Source organism: Anas platyrhynchos, chromosome 1 (assembly GCF_047663525.1).
Source record: "Anas platyrhynchos isolate ZD024472 breed Pekin duck chromosome 1, IASCAAS_PekinDuck_T2T, whole genome shotgun sequence".
In the NCBI taxonomy this organism is placed as follows: domain Eukaryota; kingdom Metazoa; phylum Chordata; class Aves; order Anseriformes; family Anatidae; genus Anas; species Anas platyrhynchos.
Window position 1 is genome coordinate 43,697,142 of NC_092587.1, and position 25,301 is coordinate 43,722,442.

The 25,301-nt window shown below is 44.3% G+C and overlaps 1 protein-coding gene across 1 annotated transcript in view; it reads left to right on the top strand.

Annotated features, from left to right (window-relative positions):
* Positions 1-25,301, top strand: part of GRIN2B (glutamate ionotropic receptor NMDA type subunit 2B) — a 200,043-nt gene that overhangs the window by 112,797 nt on the left and 61,945 nt on the right. The window contains exon 5 of the mRNA XM_021267270.4: positions 12,022-12,136. Coding sequence (XP_021122945.1) covers positions 12,022-12,136 — 115 coding nt within the window. The remainder of the gene's footprint in view (positions 1-12,021; positions 12,137-25,301) is intronic.

The window sequence follows — 25,301 nt, forward strand, 5'->3', positions numbered from 1 at the left end:
AGTAAAATGGCACATTTACTTCACTGGAGGTGCAGCAAGTGGGGGTGAAGTTAACTCTCTCTCTCTCTTTTCTTGTTCAGGAAACACTGAGGATGCGTTTTTTTTAATATATATACAACTACATTCAGGCAGTGTACTGCAGACACCTGACATGCACATTGTGGTTACCTTTCCCTTTTGTCAGCGTGTATCAGGTATCTGAGTCATTTGTTGCTTGTCTGGCCTCAGATGCCATAATAGTCACAGTCTAAATAGGGCATGTGGAGTAGGTGATGGAGTATAACCTAGAGTCTTTTCAGACTGTTGGAAAAATTATTGATTTATGAAGCCATAAAGTCATAGTGTTGGGTCATTGTAACTCCTCTTCTTTTGTATGAATTCCTGGAAGGCGATGGATTTTTGGCTGCCACAGATTGTTGTCTGTCCTGCAGAAAGCAAAAAGCTTGATGCATCAGCAATGCTCTATCTCTTCCTCTGTCAACGTACCTTTACTCTGTTCTAGATTAACATAATTTCTTCAGTCCTGATACCTGGGGTGTTGGTCTCCTTCTGTCTTCAACCTCTTTTCTGACACTGCTGAGGAAGAAGCCTGAGTAGTCACTGAGCCGTGTTGGGCACCTGCCAGGTGGACCCCATCTGTGCATTTCACAGAGGTTCCTGAACATCCAGCAGCAGAGAAAAAATCTTCTGTCACTACTACAGGGGCGACCTTATCGCTCTCTACAGATACCTTAAAGGAGGCTGTAGTGAGGTGGGGGTTGGTCTGTTCTCCCACGTGCCTGGTGACAGGACGAGGGGGAATGGGCTAAAGTTGCGCCAGGGGAGTTTTAGGTTAGATGTTAGGAAGAACTTCTTTACCGAAAGGGTTGTTAGGCACTGGAACAGGCTGACCAGGGAGGTGGTGGAGTCACCATCCCTGGAAGTCTTCAAAAGACGTTTAGATGTAGAGCTTAGGGATATGGTTTAGTGGGGACTGTTAGTGTTAGGTTAGAGGTTGGACTCGATGATCTTGAGGTCTCTTCCAACCTAGAAATTCTGTGATTCTGTGATTCTGTGATTCTGTGATACTACTCTGGGCTAGGAGTAGAACCTGTGACCTAGGGTTGAATATTGTCTTTCTTTTTGCACTTTTCAGGGAAAGGTCCCCAAAGGTTTTCTAGAGCACTGCTTGAGAACCTGGGAGTGGACCAACCACATCAGTGGACAGTCACCCTCTTAGGTTTAGTAAGAGCTTGTGTAGCCCCAGATATCACCCTTTCATCAAAAGGAAGGTAAAAAGGGTGTGTAACTTTATTTAACAGGGTCTGGACTACAAACTACATCACAAAACACTCCACAAAGTTAATAATACAAAGCACAAGTCGGATGTGATATAAATGATGTAAATGTGTGAACTCTGAGTAGGACTTTGGCAGTTTTCCCAGCCATGTTCAAAATGTACCCATGATATTTCTATCTCCCATATTGGGAACCCACTAGAGACAGGCAGAAAAGACTTAGGTTGAGTTTATTATCCATATTTATCATTCACTTCAGAATAGCATCCTCCTCCCACACTGATCCATCCTCACGGCACTATATATGCACCCAGCTCAAAGCAGGAGGCTTCACACTCTGACTTTTGGGGCAAGAGTTGAGAATGGTGAGATATGCTCGAAGTGTTCAGAGTGTGAGTTGGGCAACCCAAAATAGATGATAGAAGGGAATATGGACCCTGTAGCTGTGCAGGTAGAGGTAATAAAAGGGGGTTGAAAATTGTCAAGTCATGGGACTTTTGGAGCAGAAAGGGGGCATGCGTGAATGTAGGTACCCTGGCAAAATACTGGAAGGAGATTCTTGGTATTTATCTCCTTTTTAGGTCTTCCCAGTGCTTGAAGAGGGGATGCTGTCAGTGAAGGAAGGGCTTATGGAGGTTATAGCTGTGACTGGGGTGAGGCTAAACAAAGGCTTCAGGCTGAGGATTTGTAGAGTAATTTTGAGTAGAGACATGGGGTCCAGGAAGCACCTGGAGGGAAATTCTCTGACTTTCAGAGCCTTGTTGGCCCACAGTGGGGTCACAGAAAGGGCTGTGTGATCGAGCTGGATGCAAGGAAGACAGCAATGCCCTCGCAATGGCTTTGTTGGAAGTGCTGGTGGGTGGCATTAAAGTGCCAATGGAAGGATGTCAGAGATGGAAATTTGGGTGGAGAAGCAGTGGCAGAAGGATGGGTGCTGGTGATGAGGGTACTGATTGCATCAAGCATTACAGTGGTGTTTGGAGTGCTTAAGACAAAAGTGGCTAATTACAGATGTGATTGTGAAGAGGAAGAGGAGGCAGGCTCAAGGAGGAGTGGTGAGGTCTGCGATTATGACACTTTGCAGTGAAGAAGCTACTGCTCAGTGCGGTGCTATGAGGGGTTTCAGTGCTTTGACTCTGGCATTAATTAGATCTGTGTTCTTCCCATGGGCCAGCTTGTGGCTGGCTTGCTGCTTCTTTGCTATTGCAGCATTTTCCCCATTTGTGGCTTGTGCGGAGAGAAATGCATTAATGGTTTTGTGTAAAAATAAATGAAAAAGAAAATAGAAATCTTAAATTAGATGCTATCCCCATGCTGATGCATCCTGTGCCCCTCGCCAGACAAATGCTAGCTGGGAGGTCTCCTCAGGAAGAATGAGGTTTTCCTAATGCTGCAAGAGAAAAAAAAAATCACAAGGAAGTTTAAAGGAGAGGGGAAAAAAATAAAAAAAAGACCCAAATTGTTCTGAGACCTTCCTCAGCCCAAGGAAGGGTTAATGCTTTAAATGCGATGTAATTTCAGTGGCACTAAAGAACATGTTTCCATGGAAACATCAACCCACAGAGGAGAGAAAGGGAAGGGAGAGGGAGTGAGCAGAGAGCAGCTCCTCTGACAAAGGAGGAGCAGCAGAATTCAAATGAACCCCTCCACGGTCACTGACAGGGGTGATCATTTGTTTGTTTGTTTTAATCTATTCCCCTTGGGAGATGTGATGGGGAAGGGAGAAACAAATAGGGTGCCGTCTTGACAGAACTGCTATGAACTGAGGAAAATCCAGTTTTCAGACCAAGTGTCCTTCCAGGCAATGACTCTTCTCTTGTAAATGCCACAAATTCACTCTTTTCTAAAGAAATTTTTCTAAATTTTCTAAAGAGCAATTTCTTTACCATGAGGACGGTCAGAAACTGGAACAGGCTTCCTAGAGAGGTGGCTGATGCCCCATGGCTCTCAGTGCTCCAGTGGCATTTGGACAATGTCCCTAATTACATGCTTTAACTTTTGTTTAGCATTCAGGTGGTCGGGCAGTTGGACCTAATGATCTCTGTAGGTCCCTTCCAGCTGAACTATGCTGATATTTCTGTTCTTGCAAACACTTTGGATGCTTTCAACACTCAATAAACATCAAATAACGGAATTTTTTAGTGGGCCAAGAAAGTTAAGTTAGTCTGCTGTTCAAAAGAATATAATAAATGGATTTATTTCAATCTCTCCAGTTACTTTAGCCTTGCTTTGCTTCTGGCAGCAGTGAGGGGGACCTCTCAGGCAGATCTGGGGGGAGGTTCTGCAAACAAGAAAGTCCTGAAAGCTCAAGAGGAAAATTGGTGTGCTCACCCATTTATTGGTCTTGACTTCCAGGACAGAAACTGGAATGAACTCTAGGTACATATGGAGATATCTTTATGGTTAACTTCTAGCACACAATTCACCTTCAGACAATGAAAGAGGCTATTGAGATGTACGTTCACTTGGCCGCTTGGCCACAGCTATCTAGACCAAAAATGATTAAGAGAAAGAAGTAAGGCTGTTGTCTATGTGTTTAAATTCACTGTATGAGGCCAGCAGTTCAACAGGGATATTTTTTAAGGCAGTACAGATTAAGAAAGATCAACAAACAATCATCCTGGGTGAAAAATCACAAGGTGAAGAGCCCCATGTGACTTCTGTCCTATGACTGCTTGTCCTATGAATGTTTGTATGCCTATGCCCTAAGATGGATAAACAGATCTGAACGACAGTGCTTAACCTTTCAGTATTTGACTGTTCCTAGCAGTATGGCTTCCATCAGTGACCTGTTAGGTAGATGCCAAGACCTAATTACGACCTATTGTCAGCTGTTCTGACAAATGTAATTTTCTGTGCTTTTACTGCCCCATGTAAATCTATCACAGCAGATTGGTAGTCCTTTCTGACAGGAGAAATACCTTGGAATATTTTTTCCAATGTTTTTGCTTTGGAGAAAAGTGGTATGTTACCATTCTTCACGAATAAAGAAGGACAGGAAAATGTGGAAATTAAAAATAATATACTTAATCAGTAATTGGCAAGAGTTCAGTAACTCAGTAAAGCTCTGTGGCTTGATACCACTTTGGTTTGAATGTTTAGTTTTTATTTTTTCCAGTCACTGTAACAATTCTGACCTTAAAGCTATTTTCTATTAGCTATTTTATATTACTTAAAGGTTTGATGAGTCAATTCAGAAGTATATTTATTTTTATCAAAGCTTTTTGGTTAAAAAAACTTTCTGAGAATAGGATGATTTCCTTTGAGATTTATAGGTGTTTTCAGCTTTAACCAGAATATGTTCTTAATATTTTTCCTTGTTTCAGTTTTATTTCCAGTGAGGCCAGAAGGTGTAGAGGTGTATTCTCAAGCTAGTTGGGACTGTGTCATTTTGCCAGCAAAATTGATAGTTTTTGAACAAAAGTTGTAAATCAAATATTTTGGGTTTAAAATGTAATATTTTGACATGGAAATCCTATTTGCTCTCTCTCGTGATTAGGAGCATGGGAATTTTATGCTCCTATTTCTCTTTCTAGAAAACTGAACAGACTGAATTTCCAGTGATATCCCTTCCCTAGCTGAGGTAGTGCTAGCCCTTGCAGGACTTTTTCATGGTGGCACATTACATGCATTTGGACTCTAGTCCAAAAAAAGAAAGGGTAGAAGGTGTCATACAAAGGACAAGACGGTATGAGGGCACAAACATGCCAGGAGCTTCATTTTCTGTCCAATGTCATTACAGTTTTCAGATCTCATGGTTCTGTCTTTCTGACAAAATGTTAACCTCCTCATGAGAAAATGTTGTTGCCAAGTTGTTATCCCCCTTTCCCATTAAAAAGGTGGTTTTGATAGATAATTTTTCTGGCCCTGGCATTTGTCAAAATAGGTTAGTCAGGAAGTGTGTGAGAGAAATTTGGCTGTGGTTGACTTTTCAAGATATTGCTGGGACTGACATAGCAAACGGGGGAAATGAAGATCTGTCCTTCCCTTTTCTTCATAAACAGGTCACCTCATCCTAACCTATACCTGTATTTCCTTCAAGTGACCTAGCACTTACAGGATGGCCTTGGTACTGTCAGCAGCACCCTGGTAAAGGGGTGTGAAATGCCATGGGACCTGATGGACACCATCTCTTTCCCCCTTTCTATTAAAGACACTGACTGCAGAGGATGAAAAGCAAACGAGATCAGGTCCTTGATAGTATTATGTACATGGAAAAAAAAGGTTGTTTTGAAAACTCTGAAGCTCACTGAAGAAACAGCCTTTCACCTAAGTGTCATTAATGTCATTTCTGCCCTAGGTTGAAGCTGACCCCAAGTTCTCAGTGTGGGGTAGTGATCCCCACGTCCTGACCGGACAGGTGCCTGTGCTGCAAAATCCTGTGATGCAGTGCTTGACTTTCCTTTTAGTATTTTCAGGAGGGAGCTTGGACTGCATAGGCTGTGGAAAGTGAACTTCTCATCCTCAGGAATGGTCCTGACTCATTAGGATCAAGCAATGCATGTAGGAAAGTGGCCCTGCCATTGCTCTGGCTCCCTGCACATTCTGCAGATAGATATATTAGCAGTCCCCAGGAACTGTCAGCTCAGAGTCTTTCTGAAGTGACAAATTCATGGCAGATAAATAGATGAAATGGGAGGGAAAGTGTAAATACCGTTTCATTTATGATTAAGAGGGGGAAATGATGAAAAATTTTCACCTTTCCACTGTATATGCAAGGTGTTACTGGGAAGTTTCAGCACACAAGTACATTTCAAAAGTTGTTTTCAAAACAACTTTGCAGAATATGATGGAGAAACAGCTAAGACAGATCAACAGAAATTTCTCTTCCACCAGAAACAGGTATTTCACAGGTTAGAAGCATACACTGAGAAAATTCAACATTCCTAGAGGTGAGCGGCCAGAACCTCAGCAGACCAAACAGTATCACGCCTTTGATATTAGCTGAATATTTACTCCTGCTCAGTACGTGTCCTCTTCTCTTCTAAAAAGTTGTGGACAGCAAGAAGGAACCATATTAATCTCTTATACCTCTGTTATCTTATAGCCTGAGGGATATTTCCTAATCTAGTTGCTCTCCTAACCTCTTTGTTTAATGAAAACAATCCCAAGCTCTGTGTGTTTCTCTAAGCCTACTGGTCAGGTTGGTTCTCAGCAGCACAAAATGGCTGGAGCCTGGACAGATTTTCTGGTGTAGGATACCTGCGTATTTTGGAATTTGTTTGGTCTTGTTTTTCTACGCTAGCTTTTTTTTTCTTGCAGCACATCTCCCCAGAGTCAGTGGTAACACTGACAGTGAGGGAGAAAGAAGCAAATTAAAAAGAGCGAGATGCTATTCCTTTAAGTTTTAATTTTTCCAGTCAGTGGCTGCTTCTATTTTTTTTTGGTCTATTTTGTTTTGAATTTGTTCTCATAATCGCAGAAAGAACAGAGTCCATGCCCCTTATTATGTTAAATCAGCTGCTCTCATACCCTTTGCGTGGAATCCTTTCACTGTAAATCATACCTGACATTGGCCAGATGTTACACGGATGTGGCCAGATGTGCCCGCCTCACACAGCTCCATGAGCACCGCAGCAGCAGGAGCAGCACAGGGGAAGGAGCCATGGGACAGCATTTGAAAGCCCTGGCCAGGCTCAGTATCAGGGGTGGGGAAGTCTGATTGAGGGCCCGTGAAGAGCCTATTCTCATCTTTTTGGGAATGAGCAATTGGATTCAGTGTTCCCTGGGGGCTGCCTTATCTTGAGGGACCTCATGTGCTCGCAGCTGGGTCTGGGTGGCTGCGGTGCGTATATTGGCTGTCCTCGGAGGCACAGGCAGCCACAGAACTGCCAAGCAACAGTAGGGAGAAATAATATCTGCATTATTTTAAGCTTCCCATGGGTTTGGAGAACGGAGGTTTAAATTAGAAGTTGAAGGGATCAGTTGCAGTTTTCTCATTACAAAAAAAATCTACACTATTTCAGTCTCTCAGATGAGAGAAGCTATTAACAGTGGAATTAGTGCTGGTTAAACCTGTGTTTGTCAATCTGGTTGTTTTCATGCCATCTGAAGATCAGAATTCCCATCTGTAGATAACTACACTAGTCCTAAGCCCCCTTTTGCCTGTCCACTGAGCCCACCCACCTTTCTGTCTGTCTGTCCTGGTCCAGCAGCAGGTGTGTGGGGCAGGCAGGAGCTGCAGCAGGCAGTGAATGTGCTCTGGAGCTGTGGGGCACATGTGCTGGGATGCAGCAACACACCATCCATGCTCTTCCCTGGGCATGAAGTGGGGCTGGGCAGGCAACTGCGCCCATCGCTGGCAGCTCTCGCCAGTGGCTGTTTAATCCTGTCATGAAATAAAAAGGCTATTTTACCATGCAGATTTTCTGGGGGAAAGGCCTAGCACCGCTTCCCCCTCACTGCTGTTATGCTGCTGAACTGGCCTCGGTGTTTCACATTGTGAGTTTCCAAAGAGGCTGATGATAGTCTGTGTCCCCCTCCCTGTATCCTGCAACAATCTCCATCTGCCTTTTACCCTGCAAATCCTCTCTGGAAAAGGTATCCTGTCGCCTTTCATCCCCACCCTCCGCCTGCACTCCATTTCTCCTTTTATTCCTTGTTTGTGTGCTGGGCTGCAGAGACGACTCCCTGATGCGGACGGTGGAGAGGTTGGTTTATTTATATGACCTGTCTTATTCGGGGAGGCGGTCGATGTTAGGATAATCATGCCTTTTCAGGCAGACCGCTTGTCGTATCGGAGTGTAACAAGCACTGACAGGGCACAAGGGAGTGCGTGTGCATGCACACGTGTGTGTGCGTGTGCACATGTGAGGCAGGGAGCGCTATGGACTGAACCAAGGCATTGCCCAAATTTGCCCACACGCTTAGTAGCTTCAGGAGGAGCTGATTCCCTGCAGTGCACTGGAGGCAGAAGTTGGAGCAGTTTGTGCTAATTTCAAATGCATCCCCTTCAGAGCTGTCTCTAGGGCAGAGAAAGACCCAGTTAACACCCTCCCTGCCTCCCCCCACATTCCCTGAGCCTTCCACATTTGCCTCTCCAGGCTTTCCCCATCACTAGCTGAAACCATTTAAAATGTCATAATCTCTCTGCTGGTCCTAAATTGGCCATCTGATATGGTTTTAATGCTCTATTTCCTATGCCAACCAGCTCTGGAAACACTCTCCATTCGCTCACAGGGCTGACAACCTCACATCTAGGATGAGTGATGTTACCTAATGGTCAGAGCACAGAGCCCAGTCCCCCTGAGCCTGACTTGCTTTGTGCCCAAGGACATGTCCCATCCTGCTTTGTTCCTGCCTGCTCATCTGTACCATGGGACTCACAATGTCACTCTGCTTCCACAGTGTTATGTGCATCTTGCTCCCATGCGGCTCTGTGCTGGGATTGTGGCTACTGCACCTCCGCCAGCCTGGGGAGGGGTCGGACCCTTCTGTGCTTGCAGTAAGTGGCTTCAGAAACACCTGTGCAAGCAAAAATCTTTGCCGAAAGGTGATTCCAGCAAATGAAATTAATTAAAATAATCTCTCTCTTTCTCTCTCCATCTCGGAACTGCATACACTCAGGAAATCACAAATTAAGCCCTCGCTGCGTTTTACAGGCACAGCTTCATCTTGCGTTACCTCACCCACGAGCATAGCCCATTGCCTCCGTGCTGTGCCTCAGCACAGTGTGGCTTAGAGCAGATGTGTCAGGGAGTCTCCTAGCCCCTCGGCTGCCTCTCCAGGGACCACTGCACGTGTAGGCTGTAGGGAGGAAATAAATCCCCCCGGCCAGAACAGGCAGTGATCATGCTGGCATACCAGTGATGGAGGGCAGAGCCATCCAAGCAGGGCTGCCTTGCAGCACGCTGCCGGGGAGTCCTTCAAGCCTTGATGCTTTGGCTCCAGCCTGCCCCTGTCCCACTCCCCGACCTACCTTCCAGGCCCATCCGGCATCCCTGATAGAATTGCCAGTAGCCACCATGGCTGTGCAAATTGCTTGTTCATGTGTGCCTTCAGCTCACTGTGGAAAGCCCATGCCCCCAGGACCCACCCGCTGCTGCTGCCCAACACCAACTTGGGCTCTTGGAGGGAGGATGGATGCAGCTCAGTGCACCTGAGCAAGCCCTGCAACTCCTTGGGTGCCACTTGCCCCGAATTCTAGGGTTTAAGACCCTGTGATCTGTGGGAATGTGGGAAAGCTGCAGGAGGAGCTGAATTTTCTGCTCTCCTCCTTCAAACTTTGGTAAACATGTTGCTAATGGGTTACAGAGAAAACCCTCTGAAGAGTTATTGTACCGAATCTGGAGGCTAATTTCAGTCATTAAGGTGCAAAGTGAGGGATTTTAGTGCTGCTTTAAGTGTAAATCTCAAGGCAGCTCCAAGGATCGGAGGCACTGATGATCCCTCCTTGATTATTATTAGTGGTTCTAATCTTTCCAGTGGAAAATGAACAGAAATGACACCCTCTTGTGTCATCTCTCATGCTGATTTATGTGAACTCTTGTCAGGCTGTGCAAGGGAGATTCCCACAGTGGCATCATTCTTGGGTAGGAAGGGAAAGAGGACCGAGAACCGTCTAATATTGCTGTTTGTTTCATTAGATATTGGCACTGCTTTCTAAATACTGACACATAAAGCTGCAATTCCCATCATGCTAATGGCATCCTCATCTCTTCAGAGCCTTGCTTCATTGTTAACTCTGAGCACCAGTGCAGGGAAGTCATGAAAGGGGTGTAGCTGTAATCTTGGTCCCCTGGAAGGTCTTTCTCAGTGCCAAAGCCCTTTGTAGGTTTGGTAGGCTGCACATGCCCATGGCGGTCTATGTCTGGCACTCACTGTACCAAAGTAATGCAAACAGCTGGGAAGGGAGAGCCAGAAGAGCATGTGTGATGCTATCACTGGTTGTTTTACACCATTACAAACGGTTACATGGCTAAGATTTTCCAGGTGGCTGATGATTCGGGGTTTGCTCAGTGTTTGGGTGCTGAACGGGTCTGGCTTTTGGAAAATGCCAAATAGTCTGCCTTTGAAAATAGATAGGTCTGTTGCAGTGTTTCACCCCAGGCTCCCATATGGCTGTTCCCTACACTGCACACATCCCCTGAAGGTCACAGTGTGTATGGGGAAATAGTGGGTGAGTTTCATTGATTAGTGGACTTGGGAAAAGGAAGCGGCTCAAATCTTGATCCACTTTTCTATTTGTTTGAAGATGTTTGCCTGTTAACCAAGGTTTTATTACATTAGTAGGGATTTCTCTGTGCTGTGTTCAGATGGGTGGAATGTGTGAACCCCTTGAAAGATCAGAAATTTGAGTGCCACATTCTCCCACCCTCCTGTTATTGGTTCACATGGAGTTCACAAGGGACAAACTGAAGCTAGGTATCAGGAAATATTTCCTATTGTTGTGGTGTAATAGAGCAGAATAGCCTCTCATGTCTGCAATGGAAACGTTGCTTGTGTAATTTTAGGAGAACTGGGCGAAGCAGGGGTGGGCAATGTCCTGGGGCTAGCCCTGCAGGCAGCTCAGTCACCTCTGCCTCTCACAGTGATATGATACTACTGGTGCTAGAGCAGGTGTACAAAGGCAAAATCTACTTCATGCAACAGGATTGTGAATTGAAGTGAAATATATGAACAGGGGAAACTGTCAGAGTGCCACGGAGATGTCTTATAAGCCAATGAACTGTGAAATGTGTATTTGCCTCCCCCTCTTCCCCACAGTGTCATTCTGGATGGTCTGACAGTTAAGAAAACAATAGACTTGATTCTCTTTTACAGCAACACTGCTTCAACATGCTCTCACAATGTAGAAAGGCCTTGAAATGAGTGTAGCTGTAATCTTGGTCCACTTAAAGGTCTTCCCCACTGCCAGAGCTGAGTGAAGAGGCCTGAGGATAAATGAGACTGAAGCCTGGACTGTTTAATAGTCCATTTGTACAGCTGACATGAGATGGCCCAAAGCGGGGTGCCTTGCACAGAAGCAACGGAGCCTTTCCAGACAAAGGGAATCGTTAATATTGGCTGCAGGGATCTGCAGGGCTGATCACCCTGTAGTTTGATCTTGCAGAGTACATGACATGACTCTGTCCCTAGGGAAAAGGACGTTCACTGGGCTACCCCAGCATCCCCTGGCCCTATTCCTAAGCTGCTTGAGAGGATCATATTGGGCCCCTTAAGGCATGCTGGCTCTAATACGGACAGAGCACTCACAGGTGCTCATTCCTCTGCTCACTGCAGCTTCTGTCATCATTGCCTCGATGTTTGAGCAGGGGAGGCTGTACCCACTACTTTACCTGTGGGCCATCGCTGTCCTCAAATGCAATGTGAAATTCCCCTTGGACAGTGAGCAAAATGTAGGCTGTGGAGTATGTTGACATTGCTAATTGCTATGGATCCCTCTGCCCTTTGTGGAAAGGGGAAATCAAGGACTGTGGGCACATGTGTATGCATGTGACTTGTGCTTTCAGGAATTCAGTGAGCACCAACATGGGACATCACTTCTTTATCCTGGTCCTAAATGGGGGAAATGTAGGCCCTTTGAGGCGCTGCCTCAACTTTTGGTCCCAGTTCCTGGAGTATTTATCCTGCTTCTACCACCCACTTCCTTTTAGATTTTCCTCTGCTGTCCCCAGCTGGACAACAGTTGTTTGTAGTATGCTCCTACTGTCCTAACACAAACTGCAGACAGGAAGGCAGGCTCTTGTGTCGGGTTCAGTTCTCAAGCATTAATGTTCGTCTTGCTCTTTTCTCTCTCCTACAGGTACCTGATCAATGTTACCTTTGAAGGCAGGAACCTGTCATTCAGTGAGGACGGATACCAGATGCATCCCAAGCTGGTGATCATCCTTCTGACCAAGGAGAGGAAGTGGGAGAGGGTAGGATATCTTTGATAATTCTCCAACTGTACCACACAGGAGGAGGATAGAGGAAAGCTCTGAGTAAATAATCCTCCTGCCCTCTGTACTCATGAAGAGTCGGCAATCTCCTTGCATCCTGGGCCACTGGTATCTCCAATACCCAGGCTGCTGTCATCTCCATGCAGGATGCCATTACATTTTTCCATTAGCATGCATAAAGAATTAATCAGCTTCCCTTCTGTCACCTCTGAACATAAGTTTCCCTGCCTTTCAGAGAAAAGACCTCCTTTGAGCCATGAGTTTCAATGGCAGAGACAGAAAATACTTCTCTGTGTGGCTTGAAGGCATTGAAGTTGTGTATGCTAAATGGCTATGACTGAGCTATAGCCACACTTCGTAATATGCAGCTGTTAACTGTGCTTGATATATCTGGCCACTGTCATTCGCAATGGGATGGTGCATTAGGTAGAATGTGTACATGAGATCATACCAAGTTGCTCAAAGATCTAAATTTGCATATTTTTGAATAATTTGCATGTAACCTAAACCACCATTTTAGAAATGGTGTGGATTTCTGTGTTAGTGCAAAGCTTTGGTTCATTTCACCTCCCACATAAGTGTCAGTGGTCCAGGCTCAGAACAAGCATTCCCAAAGGGTTTAAATCAGCTAAGTAGCTTGGGGTAGCTTGAGGTAGTTATAAGATATAAAAAAGTGATGGAGGTGAGAAGTCAGAGCAAAATTAGAAGAATTCAGCAAAGCACTCAACAGATATGAAGCAGAGCTCAGCCTGGATGTGATCATGTGTATGGCTTAGAAAAATGTCCCCTTGACCCACCAGGCAGAGAAACCCTTCTCTCCTTGGCTACTTGTCTCCTCTATGGACTTGCAAAAATCCTGCATGGCTAAAGTCATGAAGAATTCATGGAGAAATGAGAAAGAAATAGAGGGCTGTCAGGAGAAGTGCTTTCAGAAGAGGGCTGGAGGAGCAAGTGTTGAAGGAAACAGAAGAGCCATCACATTAGTACTTGGCAGCAGAGGTCTCAGTGGGACAGGAGCATGGGGAAACATACAGCATGGCAATAGCATGTGCAGACAACCCTTGGACATGTTTGGAGGCGGGCTGGTTGGATATTGCACGGGCTGCTCCAGAATGTATCTCATGTCAAACTCTGCCCCTTGCATAACTGCACTAAAGCCCACCAGGCAAAGTGGATTTGTTTCTAGCTGGCATCAGATTTATTCTCACACAGGAAAATTCCACTATCATAGCAGGAAATCAAGGCAGTGATTTCCATGAATCCAGATGAATCCAGCTAGGGTATGTTAGCAGTGCAGCCTGTGGGCAATTGGTTGCTGGAACGCATTGCAGGCCTCTGAGGAGGCACAGGTAAACATAATCTTCTTTTCATCCTGCTTCTCACATGTACTACCCTGCTGCACCCTCAGTGAGGGCTCAGGGTCTTCCATTAGCAGTAAGAGAACCTGTTCAGTCTCTGAGAGAATATCTGGAGTCTCTCAGCTGAGACAGACAATTAGTGGAAGAGATGCTGGTGAGCTTGAGTGGTAGGGATTGGACCTAGGACCTGCCTGAACCCTGCTGTCTATGGGGACCACTTGGTGTGCATTAAGCCAGAACAGCTCTTCATTTTGTAGAAGCTGGACTGAAATGAGACCATAATGAGATATGGTATTAGTTGTATGAAAAGCCCTTAGCATTTTTTAAACACAAATGTTTTACCTTGAAGTGGGGTCCCACTCAGTGGGAAGATCAGATTGTTATAATCAAACTCTGAGGTGTTTGAATGTTTTCTTCCTGGAAAACACAGAAGTCATCTCCATCACGCTCTGATCACAGAAAAATACATTTCATAGCTGGAGCATCATAGCCTTGTTCTTAATTTTCTCCATTCACCTGAAATGCAAGCATTAAAATGTAAGGTTGAAACAGCCCTTTGTGGCAATGATCATAATTTTGTTCCATGTTTGCAGAGTCAGACAAAGTGGAATGCTGGCCATTAACAGCAGCTCCCAGGCAATGCCATGATACAAACCATAAATTATTCATATATTATTAGCACACAATCCAAATAAGTTTGTAAGTGCATTGCTTTGCAGCGTAAAATCATCCAAAGTCTCACTATTTTTGCTAAATTAGCAAGGTGTTTGGTCCTAACACCTTCTAGGTAATACACAGAAGAAACTGCACAAAGAACAGGAGTTTCCCAAACACTAAGGCAGTAGGAGATGAAGGATGAAAGCAGCTGCATGGGAAACACTGATTCAGTCCACTTGTGTGCTTTCACAATAGCTCAGTCTTTAATTACATCTCTGCACACTTTTATCCATTATCAGATGCTGTGCCTGGAAGGAACATCAAGAGGTCATTTAGTTCCTCCCTCTGCCCAAGGGAAGGATCAGCTAGACTGAAATTATTCCTGACAGATGTTTGCTTCACCTGTTCTGAGAGTCCTTCGATGCTCCGTGAAATCCTGAGGCAATCTCTTCCATGGCTTCTTTCTCCTTACTCTGGAAAGTTTTTCTAACGCCTACCCTAGATTTCCCTGAATGCGGTTTAAGCCCATTACTACTTGGCATCTCCCTTGTGGACACAGAGAATTGTTTATTCTCTTTCTCTTTCTATCTTCCATATGTATGTTTGAAAGCTTCTATCATGTTGTCTCCCAGTCTCCGCTGTAGATTAAACAATAATTTGTTCAGTCTCCTGGTAGGTCATGTTTTGTAGTCTTCTGATCATTTTTATTAGTCTCCTCTGGATTAAATGGCACAATTTGCTGCTCTGTATGGGGTGGTGCAGATGATTCTTGAAAGATGGCAAATAGATTGGGAGGTGTATGTCTCATGGGGTGTGTATATATATATAAAGAAAGCTTTACAACAGGCATGAAGCCTTCCATTTTCTGAGCAGCAAAGATGCAGACAGCGAATGAACCTATTACCATATTTCATATCTGTGAAATTTGCCGAGATTTTGATTTTTCATCCCAATATGGAAAGAAAAATCTTGAAAAAAGGACCAGTTATTTCAGAACAGGGTTTCATTTTCCAGAAGAGCTACAGCTGTCCCCAGATCCTAATGCTGACAAATCTCTTGTGTCCTTCAGACAGACTGAAGCCCTGTAGAGCTGACAATCATGGAAGAACCATTTTCTGGAAAGGGGCAGTATCCTGAGGTCTTCTGCTATTTCAGCAATGAGTAACAATTCATCTCATGATAACAAATGTTCTGTGCTTCATTCACTTCTTGGCATAACTGTTCCTTAGGGGCAGAAGGCTACATGCCTTCTCTCACTAGCTTTTAATTAGCTGATTAGTAGAGCTCTTGCTTCATTGGCCATATGTAGTCTAGGTGTGTTTTGGGGTGCTTGGATGCCTCTGTTGTACTGAGTATAGAGGGACAGGCATGCGAGTACTGGTGAAGGAGATCTACCCCATGGCCCTGCCTCAATACAGCAATGAGCTGGGGCCAGAGGTCTTGTAAGGTGAGCCAAAGGCTAGGCACTGCACTAATTTTTGTGTCTGTGGTGTTTTGTGTAGGAATAGTTTTCACCCAGTTTCTTTACTGGTTGCCTTTCTCCTCTACTCTCCTATAATTCCACATATGATGATGACGTATTTTGGGGTCCATGATCTCTTTGTGAGAGCTGGCAGGTGCTTCTCTCCAGCTTTTGCTCGTATCCACCTTCTCTGCTGAGGCAACGCACAGCAGTCATGTCCCATTAGCTCTCAGCTCCTCCTGTCTGCTGCCTCCCTTTCCTCCAGTGACCTTGGGGATGACACAAACCTCACTTTCTCTGAGGTTTTCTCTGAGATTCTTTCTCTGCTTTAATTTCTACCCATCAAACACTTTTTTTTTTTGTTTTGTTTTCTTTTTCCCTTCCAAAGCATAATCATTAACATAGGAGAATTGTGAGTTTTGTATCAATTCTGTCACCCGGTTGTTCTCAGCCTTTCCATTTTGCTGAGGCTTTTCTGATTCTTCTCTCTGGTGTGTCACTGGGGATTTGGAGCACCTCTCCACATGCTAATGACAGCAACCTCTTGTGCTGCCCAAAAGATCCCTTTGATTTACAAGTTTCCCAGGGCATCTCTTCCCATGAATAACCCAGTAGCTCCTGCTCCTGGCTGGGTATGCAAAGCCCTAAATGATGGGTTTGTCCAGGGTACCACTACAAAACATCTTAGAGGAGACAGATGGGAAGCTTATGCTGAAAGCTTCATTCTCCCTGATGCATGTACTAATCCTCTGCCCATACCAACCCTCACCCCCTCTGAAGATGAAATGTTTACCTGCTGCTCCTGTAATTATCAGTGTCTGACTTTTGAACTCCTGAAAATCAATTAGTAGCATCTGTTCCGCTTCTTGTAGCCATCGGTGCAGCCATGATTAGGAGTTCACAGACAGGCTGCTCCTAGCCTGTTCCCCTACACCACTAAACACGTTAGTGCTCCCTGGGAATGGGGCTGTTTGCTGTGACATTCTGTTGGCAGTCTCAGTGACTGCCACCTTGCAACAGGGTGGAAAGTGGTCCCACTGCTTGCTGCCACATGGGCTTTCCAGAGCTGTGTTCAGCCTGGGTCGTAGTCCACATAAGGTGATTTTCTAAATCAATGAACTTGTGTGACCCTGTTCCCTGCTTACCACGGAGATGTGTTATGCACATCTGTGCTCAGGAAAGGTTCCCTCAGGATGTAGGAGGGAGCCACAGGAAGGAAGAAGGATTGAGGAAAGTAAAATGGAAAAATAAGATTTGTTTTATCTAGGAAAAAAAAAAAAATAGAGAGAGAGAGAGAGAAAGGGGAAAAAGATACATCTTTGGACATCTAAAGCATTGTTGACAAAGGACTTCATGGCCGGTTGCCTTTTGTGTCCACAGTGAGTAGGATGAAGAAGAAATCTTGCTAAATTTTCAAGCAGAAATAGTTCAGTTATAGATGTAGGGAGCTGTCTAATCATTAGCATGGTGAGACACGGCAAGGCTCATTTGCTGGTGAGGCTCATTTGCTGGAGGACACACAGACCCTGCACTGTTCGGTATTTTTCTCTCTATCCTGTCCTGCTTCAGAGCAGAAGAATGCAGTAAATGATCTCATGTGGTTCTCTGGCAGCCTACATTTCTGTGATTAGGTGAGCAAGATGAACCCAAAGAGCGTCTCATAAGAGCCCTCTTGTTTGATAGGAAGGAAAATCTAGGTCATGGATAGACTGATCAGCAAAAACTTCAATCCTGACCTGGTGAGGACATTGTTTTTGCATCCTTTATCATGTACCTTTTATATGAGCAGGCGGCTGTTTGATGGCCGCAAACAAAAGCCCTTATGGAGGCATATGTCACCTCCAGGAGTCTGCAGCTTTGGAGGTCTGATGAACACCACAGAGATGCTAAAGAGGCTGTAGCTTTTGATAGTTTTGCAGCCTTCAGAGCAGTAAGAAACTAGACACCACCTGATTCTGTGGGACCAGGAGACAGTAGTGACCGTGACAAATGTTGTTTGGGAGCATCTCTCTGTGAATCACAAGCTCAAAGAGAGAATTATCCTCTGTTAGGAAAAAGATGTATAGGCCTAGTCTCAAGTCTTTCTGCACATTAAAATAAGTGTTCACAGTCATTTCCTTCAGTGTTCCAGTGGCAGAAATAACAGAGAAGGAGAGGACTGAAAATCTGATTGGTATTCTTGGCTTTTAGTAAGAATCTGTGTGGTACTGGCCACTTCATGAAGAACCAGTATGAATCATGTGTATGTCAAGTTGCCCAAGAGAAGGAAGGATTTCAATTTATTTAATTATTTCATGTGCTGAAGAAGGCTCTTTAAAAATAAGAGAGGAACAAGCATGTAGGGATATGAGGTGAAATCTGCAGCCGTACAAATGTAAGTATCTTCTCTGAAGGCCCTCCCTTGCCTTTGGAAAGATGACTAGATCGTTTGAGGCAGTTTCCTCCTTGCGTTATCTGGTGCCCACCTGAGCAACCTTTTCTGATCACTTATACAGGCATGCACAGATATGCTTCTTTCACTGGGGTGGAAGTTTTTTCTTGGGCCAGGTTCTGCTCTGTGTGCAGAGTTCTGGCATCTTGATGTCCATGGACTTCACAAAGGAAATGTTTTTTATCCCACCAGTTCCTTTTATGGTGAGACAAGATTGGATTGTTTTTGCCAATCAGTCTTGTTTTGCTAATTTCCTTGTGTACATGGGGATTTATGACTCATTGTCCCTGAAGAGAAATGGCATAGGAGTTTGCTTAAACCTACTCAGATTTAGTGACTGATTCTGTTCCCATAGAACCAGTTTTTAGAAGGATATAGCTTCACTTAGGGCAGATGGATCACTCTGGATTTAAGCACACATAGCTGAAATTAGAATGGGACTCTGTACATTCATTTTCCCCCTTATTTCTGGAGTGTTTTTTCTGGACATTTCTCTAAGAGATCAAAATTTGCTGAATTCCTTGCTTCTCATTAGACAGCAGGCTTGCATCAAAGAATACATATTTTATGGATACCCCACTCCCAAGCAAGTGTCCCTTAGATACCTGATCTAGGTCACATCTGATAGCTTTGTTGATGACCCTGATTCAGTCAGACAACCAGATGGCTTTACTCATGCACCTATGCTGCACCCACTGCCAGGATTTGGCCTGGCTTCTCACAGTTGTCCAGGATCCAACTACTGTATGGATTTATGGCTAATTATGGCCATGTTAATCTTACACTGACTCTTAAGGGAAAGGGCTGCTGCAAGTGCGACACAAAGCTTTCCTTATCAGGTGATAAATGCAACGATCTTTCTGAAAAAGCCTCCAACTTAAATCTTGTGGACATTCTTATCAAATGGTATCTTTGCTGATTGATTGTATCAGAGTGTTAGATTAGATTACTGCGGCCTGCAGTAATGAGCTAGTCCATCTCTTTGACCAAAGAGGACACTTGCTGGATGCCCCCTCCTAACCATACAACAGTGTAAGCTGTTTGCTCTCTTTGCCTCTTGCTGAAGCAGTTCCTGACTTTGTTTGCTTGAATTTTGAAGTATATTTTTATGATTCATGAGCCTGCAGAAAAATATTCTGGCTCTTTTCCACCAGGCCCTACTCTTTGGCTACCAGAGGGAATACTTACATTGAAACAATGACAGCTTCTTGGAGAGACCTCGTCCTTTAGTGCAAATCAGATATTAGAAAATATGGAGATCTTTATTAAGCACAGTCAGTATTGGGATACTGCCTATCATTCCCATGCTGGTAGAGCTGATCTGAGTGCTTGCAGCTGTCTGACCTTTACTGGGGTTGCCAGCCTGACTCCTTGGACAGGGCAACCCTAAGGACCATGGCTGGTGCACTGGTGCTGTAACACTGTCCAGTTGGAGGAGAAAGAAGGCTGATCTTGCCTTTGTTATCTGGGAGGACTGCTCTAGTCTGGGGCTTTCTTCCAGCTGACTTGCCTGTGCCACACAGCGAGGAGCTCACTGTTCCCCTTTGCTGCTTCTACGTGCAGTTACCTCTTGTGTGTTGTCATCACCGTCCCCAGCACCCAGTTATGGACCTGGGACTCTGCTCTGCAGGGAGCTGCATGAGAGCTAACCAGAAAGGGGCTTCTACCCCAAAGTTGTTACACTTTAATTAGAAGACAAAAGGCAGCAGATGGGTACAGATGGACCAACGGGGGAGTACACGGGAACAATCAGACAACATTAGTCAGCATGGTAGGCAGCAGGCTTTACACACCAACTGCCTAACTCTTCTGAAGGGTTTGATAGACAGAGGAGAATTATAATGGACTTTGTGCAGGCTTATGGGGCCTCATTGAGAGTATGAAGGGCAGATGGGAAAAAGCAGTAAAGGTGCTTTTGCGTGCTTTAAACACAATGCTGAGAAGGTGCAACAACTCAAAAATACTCAGTATTGCTGGAAAGTTTCTAATCTTCTTAACATGTGGTTATAATCCAGCTTTACAGAGAACCAAAACCACCTAGGGTATGGCTACACCTTGTGATTCATTACCTCCTTCCTTTGCAGAGCTGGTGCCAGAACCACATTTCTTGTGGTCAGAACCACTCCTGCTTGCCACTCGCTTTGAGATTTCTGGGGCATGTCCCCTGCTGGTGTGTACTTGTGTCCACTTCATTGTGAGTGTTTCATTGATTGTGGGGATGTGTTACCCCAGGTTGCTGACAATAAATACCCTTATCTTAATTCAGATGATAGGTGAGCTCCTGTGGGAAGATGAGCTTTAAAGAATGAGTGTAATAATTAAATACTTCTATCACAAGGCCTTATCAAGAATCCAGTCCATCATCCTTGATCAATCAATGACATCCTCAAAAGAAATGGAAAGGGAGGTGTGACTGGGTTAGAAATGAAAGAAAGAAACGTAGCTGTTCTTTTGTATTTTCTGGTGGCTGAAAAAGATTCAAATTTCTGTTTGAGTCAACACAAAATATTTTGGACCTGAAATATATTTTTTCTCAGGTCATCTAAATGTATCAAAACCATTTTGTAGCATAGACAATTTTTGACAGAAAAATAGCAAATAAGAAAGAAAATTTCTAAAGCTTTCATTTTGTGCATTGCCATTTTTTAGCAAAGTATTTCATTATGATATATCTAAGTGATATGTACTGACGTTTTAAGATTCTTCTCCCTTCCACTCTCTTTAGCCCAAAACTCTTCCCAAATATGCAAAAGAAAAACAGTTGAGAAAAACACAAGAATTCTGGTGGCTTTAAGGCTTGACATTCATGAAGGCATCAGGGTAGAGAGGAAGTAACCAACCAAACTGAGCTGGGAGAAAGCGCTAACATACATGTAGCTTCTGCTGAAGTAGCCTCACAAGGAGTGGAAGTGCCCACATGCCTGAGGGAGTGTTTTCACCTGTTAGATTGCATTTGCTTGAAGCTCTGTCTCATGTTGATGTCTCTGCTTGACCTGCGATTCCTTTGCTTTTTCTATCTTTATATTTCCTGAATATTATGATCTGGAGGCTCTGTCTTCTTTCCATTGGGCTTGAGAGAAAGGAGGTGATGCTATGCCCTCATTTGCATATTCATACGGCCCTACATTTTTCTTTCTTTTTGTTTTCTTTTTGTTTTCTTTTTGTTTTTCTTTTTCTTCTTCCTCTTCTCTCCCCATTTTTTTCCAAGGGCTTTGGCAGTTTGCTTTTCCTGGAGTAGAAGCCAGACTGCACTTGCTTCTGAGATCATTTGAAACAATTTTTTCTTAATATGAAATTGCTCAGACTTTTTATTCAGTAAGGAGTAGCTTGTTTGTGGTGTCTTTGGCTTAGTTTCAATCCTCTGGTGTTGGTTCTGGCCAGTGTTCCTGTGCTTGGTTCTCACATGCTCCTCACTTGGGTTTGAATCCTCTTTGTGCTTACTGGCTTGGATTGGCTTAAAGCTGACCTGCATCTTGGCAGTATTTTTTACAAGACCAGTCTTTTCCCTCGTGTTTTTCTCTGCGCTGTTATGTGTTAGCTTCTCCGCTACTCTGCGAAGGTATCTTGGTGTTAAAACTGTGGTTATCACTGCAGCTACTGTGTGCTTGAGTTGCTCTCACTGCTCATGAACTCTGGCATGCGCTTGGTGCCATCGATTTGAGTGTACAATATGTTCAGTGTCGCTTGTTTTCCCTCTGCCTCAACTGTGTTTTCCCTGAGTCTGTAATTTTTTTCAGACTGCCTTCGGTAATGTTAGATGCCAGTGCTCACTCGTTCCTTGCCATGCCATGGTGCCTGAGTTTGTGTCACTGTCCCTTGGCCTTTCTTCCTTGGGAAAGGGTCTGGCGTCTACGGACCCAGGTTTATTTCTAAGGTGCGCTGGGGGTTGTACTGCCTTCTGCTGAGTCAGGAGTTTGCCAGGTTTATTTAATTTTCTTCTGCTGGGCTAGCTGCATTCTGCAACGTCTCCTACCATGCCAAGCCCGGAAGATTATTTGACAGCCTTTCTTGCTCCTGTTTAAGCTTTTGACTTGGTCTGCATTTCGTGTGACAGTTTCTAGTGCTTGTTTTCCTTAGGTTTATTTCCTCAGTTCCTGTACCAATAATGACTTACATTTCTATTGTTCCTTCCTTCGAGAAGGATCCTAAGCACTTTACAAAATTAACATACAAGCAACATTTCACTCTGAGTAACGTTCAGGCACTCATGGTGGAATGGGGTTAGGCTGTTTAATGATGCAAAGCAGCACCGTGAAGCAGTCTAGGATAAGAAAGAGGAGTCTCAAACAGAAGGAGGTGAGTTTTTGAATGGACCCTGGCCAATTTTATCCCCAAAGTCTGTTTTGGGAAAAAGTGACGTAGATCAACACCAGGAAATATAAACCCTTTGTCCTTCTCTTTCCAGATGATACTGCCTAAACCTCAGAAATATGGTGGGAGGAAGAAGTGATTTTGTGAAAAAAAAACCATAGTTTGGGATCAATGAAAATATTCATTAATTTTGGTCAGATCTGAAGGATTTGTTTTGGAAGTTTCATTGCTGTAAATGAAAACTGACATTTGAGTGTTTTCGTGTAGGCTCACAAAAGTCTTTAGATGCTGTTTGGAGAGGCGACGTGGAGGAGGAGATGGCAGCATCTCCTCTAGATCCCAGTTAGCCAGACGCTGAGGACAGGCTCCTAGGCAGTGGGAAAATGGTGTTCAGATCCATTCTGCCTGATTCAAAACCAAGGTTGAAACTGAGGTCTCCACCACCTCTCAGGACACAGATCTAACCCTTGGGACTGGGATTTTATTTTATTTTATTTTATTTTATTTTATTTTATTTTATTTTATTTTATTTTATTTTATTATTTTTGAAAAATGCTATTTCCTTCCTACCGAGTGGTGGAGGTCTTTTCAGATTTCCTTTTTTTTTTTTTTTTTCATCTAAATTTACACCACTTTTATTAATAATGTCTGATTACAATACATTTGTGTGCGTGTGCGCTGAATGGAAGAGTTTGATAAGTGGAAAATTAAAAAAAGCAAACAGACTTGGCTTTATGCTGAAGCAATACCTTATTTTTTTTCCTGTGTTCTTCAAGTGTTGTTTTAAAAAATATGTTTTTGTGTAACTAATTTCCTAATCAGAGCGCTGTGTTGGAGCATGCAGGGCCAGCACTTGCAAGGGTGGGGAAACTTGCTACCCACTGTGTAACAGGACATAAGCTAGAGTGCAGCACTAATAGGTCCTGCAGATCCTTTCATTCTCCTGGTAAGTCCACCTTGGTATTACTTAATCCTTTGTATTTTCAAAAGAAATAGCTTTTGCTGTCAAATCAACTTATATTGGGTGCAGCAGCGGGCAGCAGAGGTGTGCTTGAAGTTTACCAGTCTGAGCAGCATCACATGAGAGTCTCACTGTCCAAGCTGGGACACTCAGGAATTTCGATAGAAAGAGTCCTTTCTTCTGCAGTTATCTTTCTTTTCATTCAGGCTGGAGTTCTTTGTATCACTGCATTTAATTGTGTTTGCTTTCTAAAGACTATTGGTATTATAGCAGCATCACATTTCTGCAGTTTTTCTGCCTCTGAGAGGCTACCTGTGGACAGCTGTTTCCCATGAGCTTGTGTGCATAGATCAACCCACATCTGCACGTTTCTCCTGATCCATACCTTGTATCTTTTTCTACAGCTGATTGATGTTTAAGGTCCTGGCTTTCGGGATGACTGAGGAACAAACCCATACCAGGCCGTGTCTGTATTTGAACAGTTGCTCGCATTCGTGCTCTGTCTCCAGTGTTTGGTCCCAGAATAAATCCTGCATGTGTATATATTTTCCTGCTCATTGCCCAGACACCTTGCTCCAACCTGGGACTAATGGAGACACTGTCTTACAAATAAAGATTAGAGAGTACAGTCTGGTGAAATCCACACCATGGACTCTCTCCATTAAGAAGTCCCCTGCCTCAGATAAACACTCTGAAGTATTCCCAGGGTTTACTGTGTAATGTTACATGAACTTTAGTTAAAACCTGCTTTCTCTTGGTAGCCTTTTTCTTACTGGACACACAGCTGGTTGCTGAGGACAGATTTTCCCGAGGCATTATTTTTGCCAGACAGGGAATATGATAATTTTCTGCAAGTGTTTGAAGGGTGTAATCAATAAGAAAAGGATGGACTTCTTTAGGACAATTCAAATGAGTGCAATTAAAGAGTAATGGGGAGGCATGAGGTAAAGCAAAAGTGAATTCAAGCAGAATATCAGGTATATGTGGGTTCTTTTAGGAGATGCAAACCAGTTGTCTGGGGAGCATGGTGGGAGCCTGGTTGCTGTGGCTATCAAATATGGGACAAGACAGACCAAATGGCAGGCAGGCACAGTGGTACTGACTGAAAAGGCATCCACCAATTTTTTTATTTTCACTGTTCAGGCCGTTCTGTGTGCGGCTCTGGAGGCGCAGCAGCACAGCACCCCCAGGGAAATCCTCCCTCTCCCAGACATGCTCTTCCCCCAGCCACCCCCTCTGCCCTCCTGCGGGTGGAAGCATGGAGGACATTTCCTTCACCCTCTGCATGAAGGTAAGATGCAGGGAGAGGGCAGAGAAGCCCTCCAGCACCCTGACAAGCATGGCAGGGCTCTGCACCACCCATCCTGCGCTTGCGCGGGTGGAATTTTCCAGGAGCGTCCCCCTCCGCCACCACCACCCCTCTGCAAACTTCCAGAAACGCAACTCATGAAAATGCATTCTTAGCACACAGCTGACATGGTCAACATCTGGTTTACAAAGAGAGTGCTGTGAGAGATTTGAAATTGCTGCACTGTGGAAAAAAAAATGGTTTGGGGTAATTATAGATACCTAACAATACAATTTAATTTCTTCTGCTGTATCTTTCCTATATAGTGGATCTGGTAATGCTTCAAAGAGCTAAAAAAATTCAGATAGAGGGCAGTGAGAGGGGTAGGTAAGGAAGAGAAAAAGCCCCCCACAGTTTCAGTTAAGATCTGAAATGAAAGGAAACATGAGTAGAGGAATAGATGCTTCGCAGTCCTGCTTCAGAAAGCAGGTCTTACTGTGTGGGGGACCTTTGCCTTTATTGTGCATTTGCTGTGGGTAGGGGAGGAGGATGAGGAAGATGATGAGAGAAGCTGAGGAAGACAGGACCTCCAAGCACAAACTCACAGGACATGGGGAGCATAGCAGAAAGCCTCACTGGCAGCTGTGGTGCTATTTGGCCCCAATTCTGCTGGGCA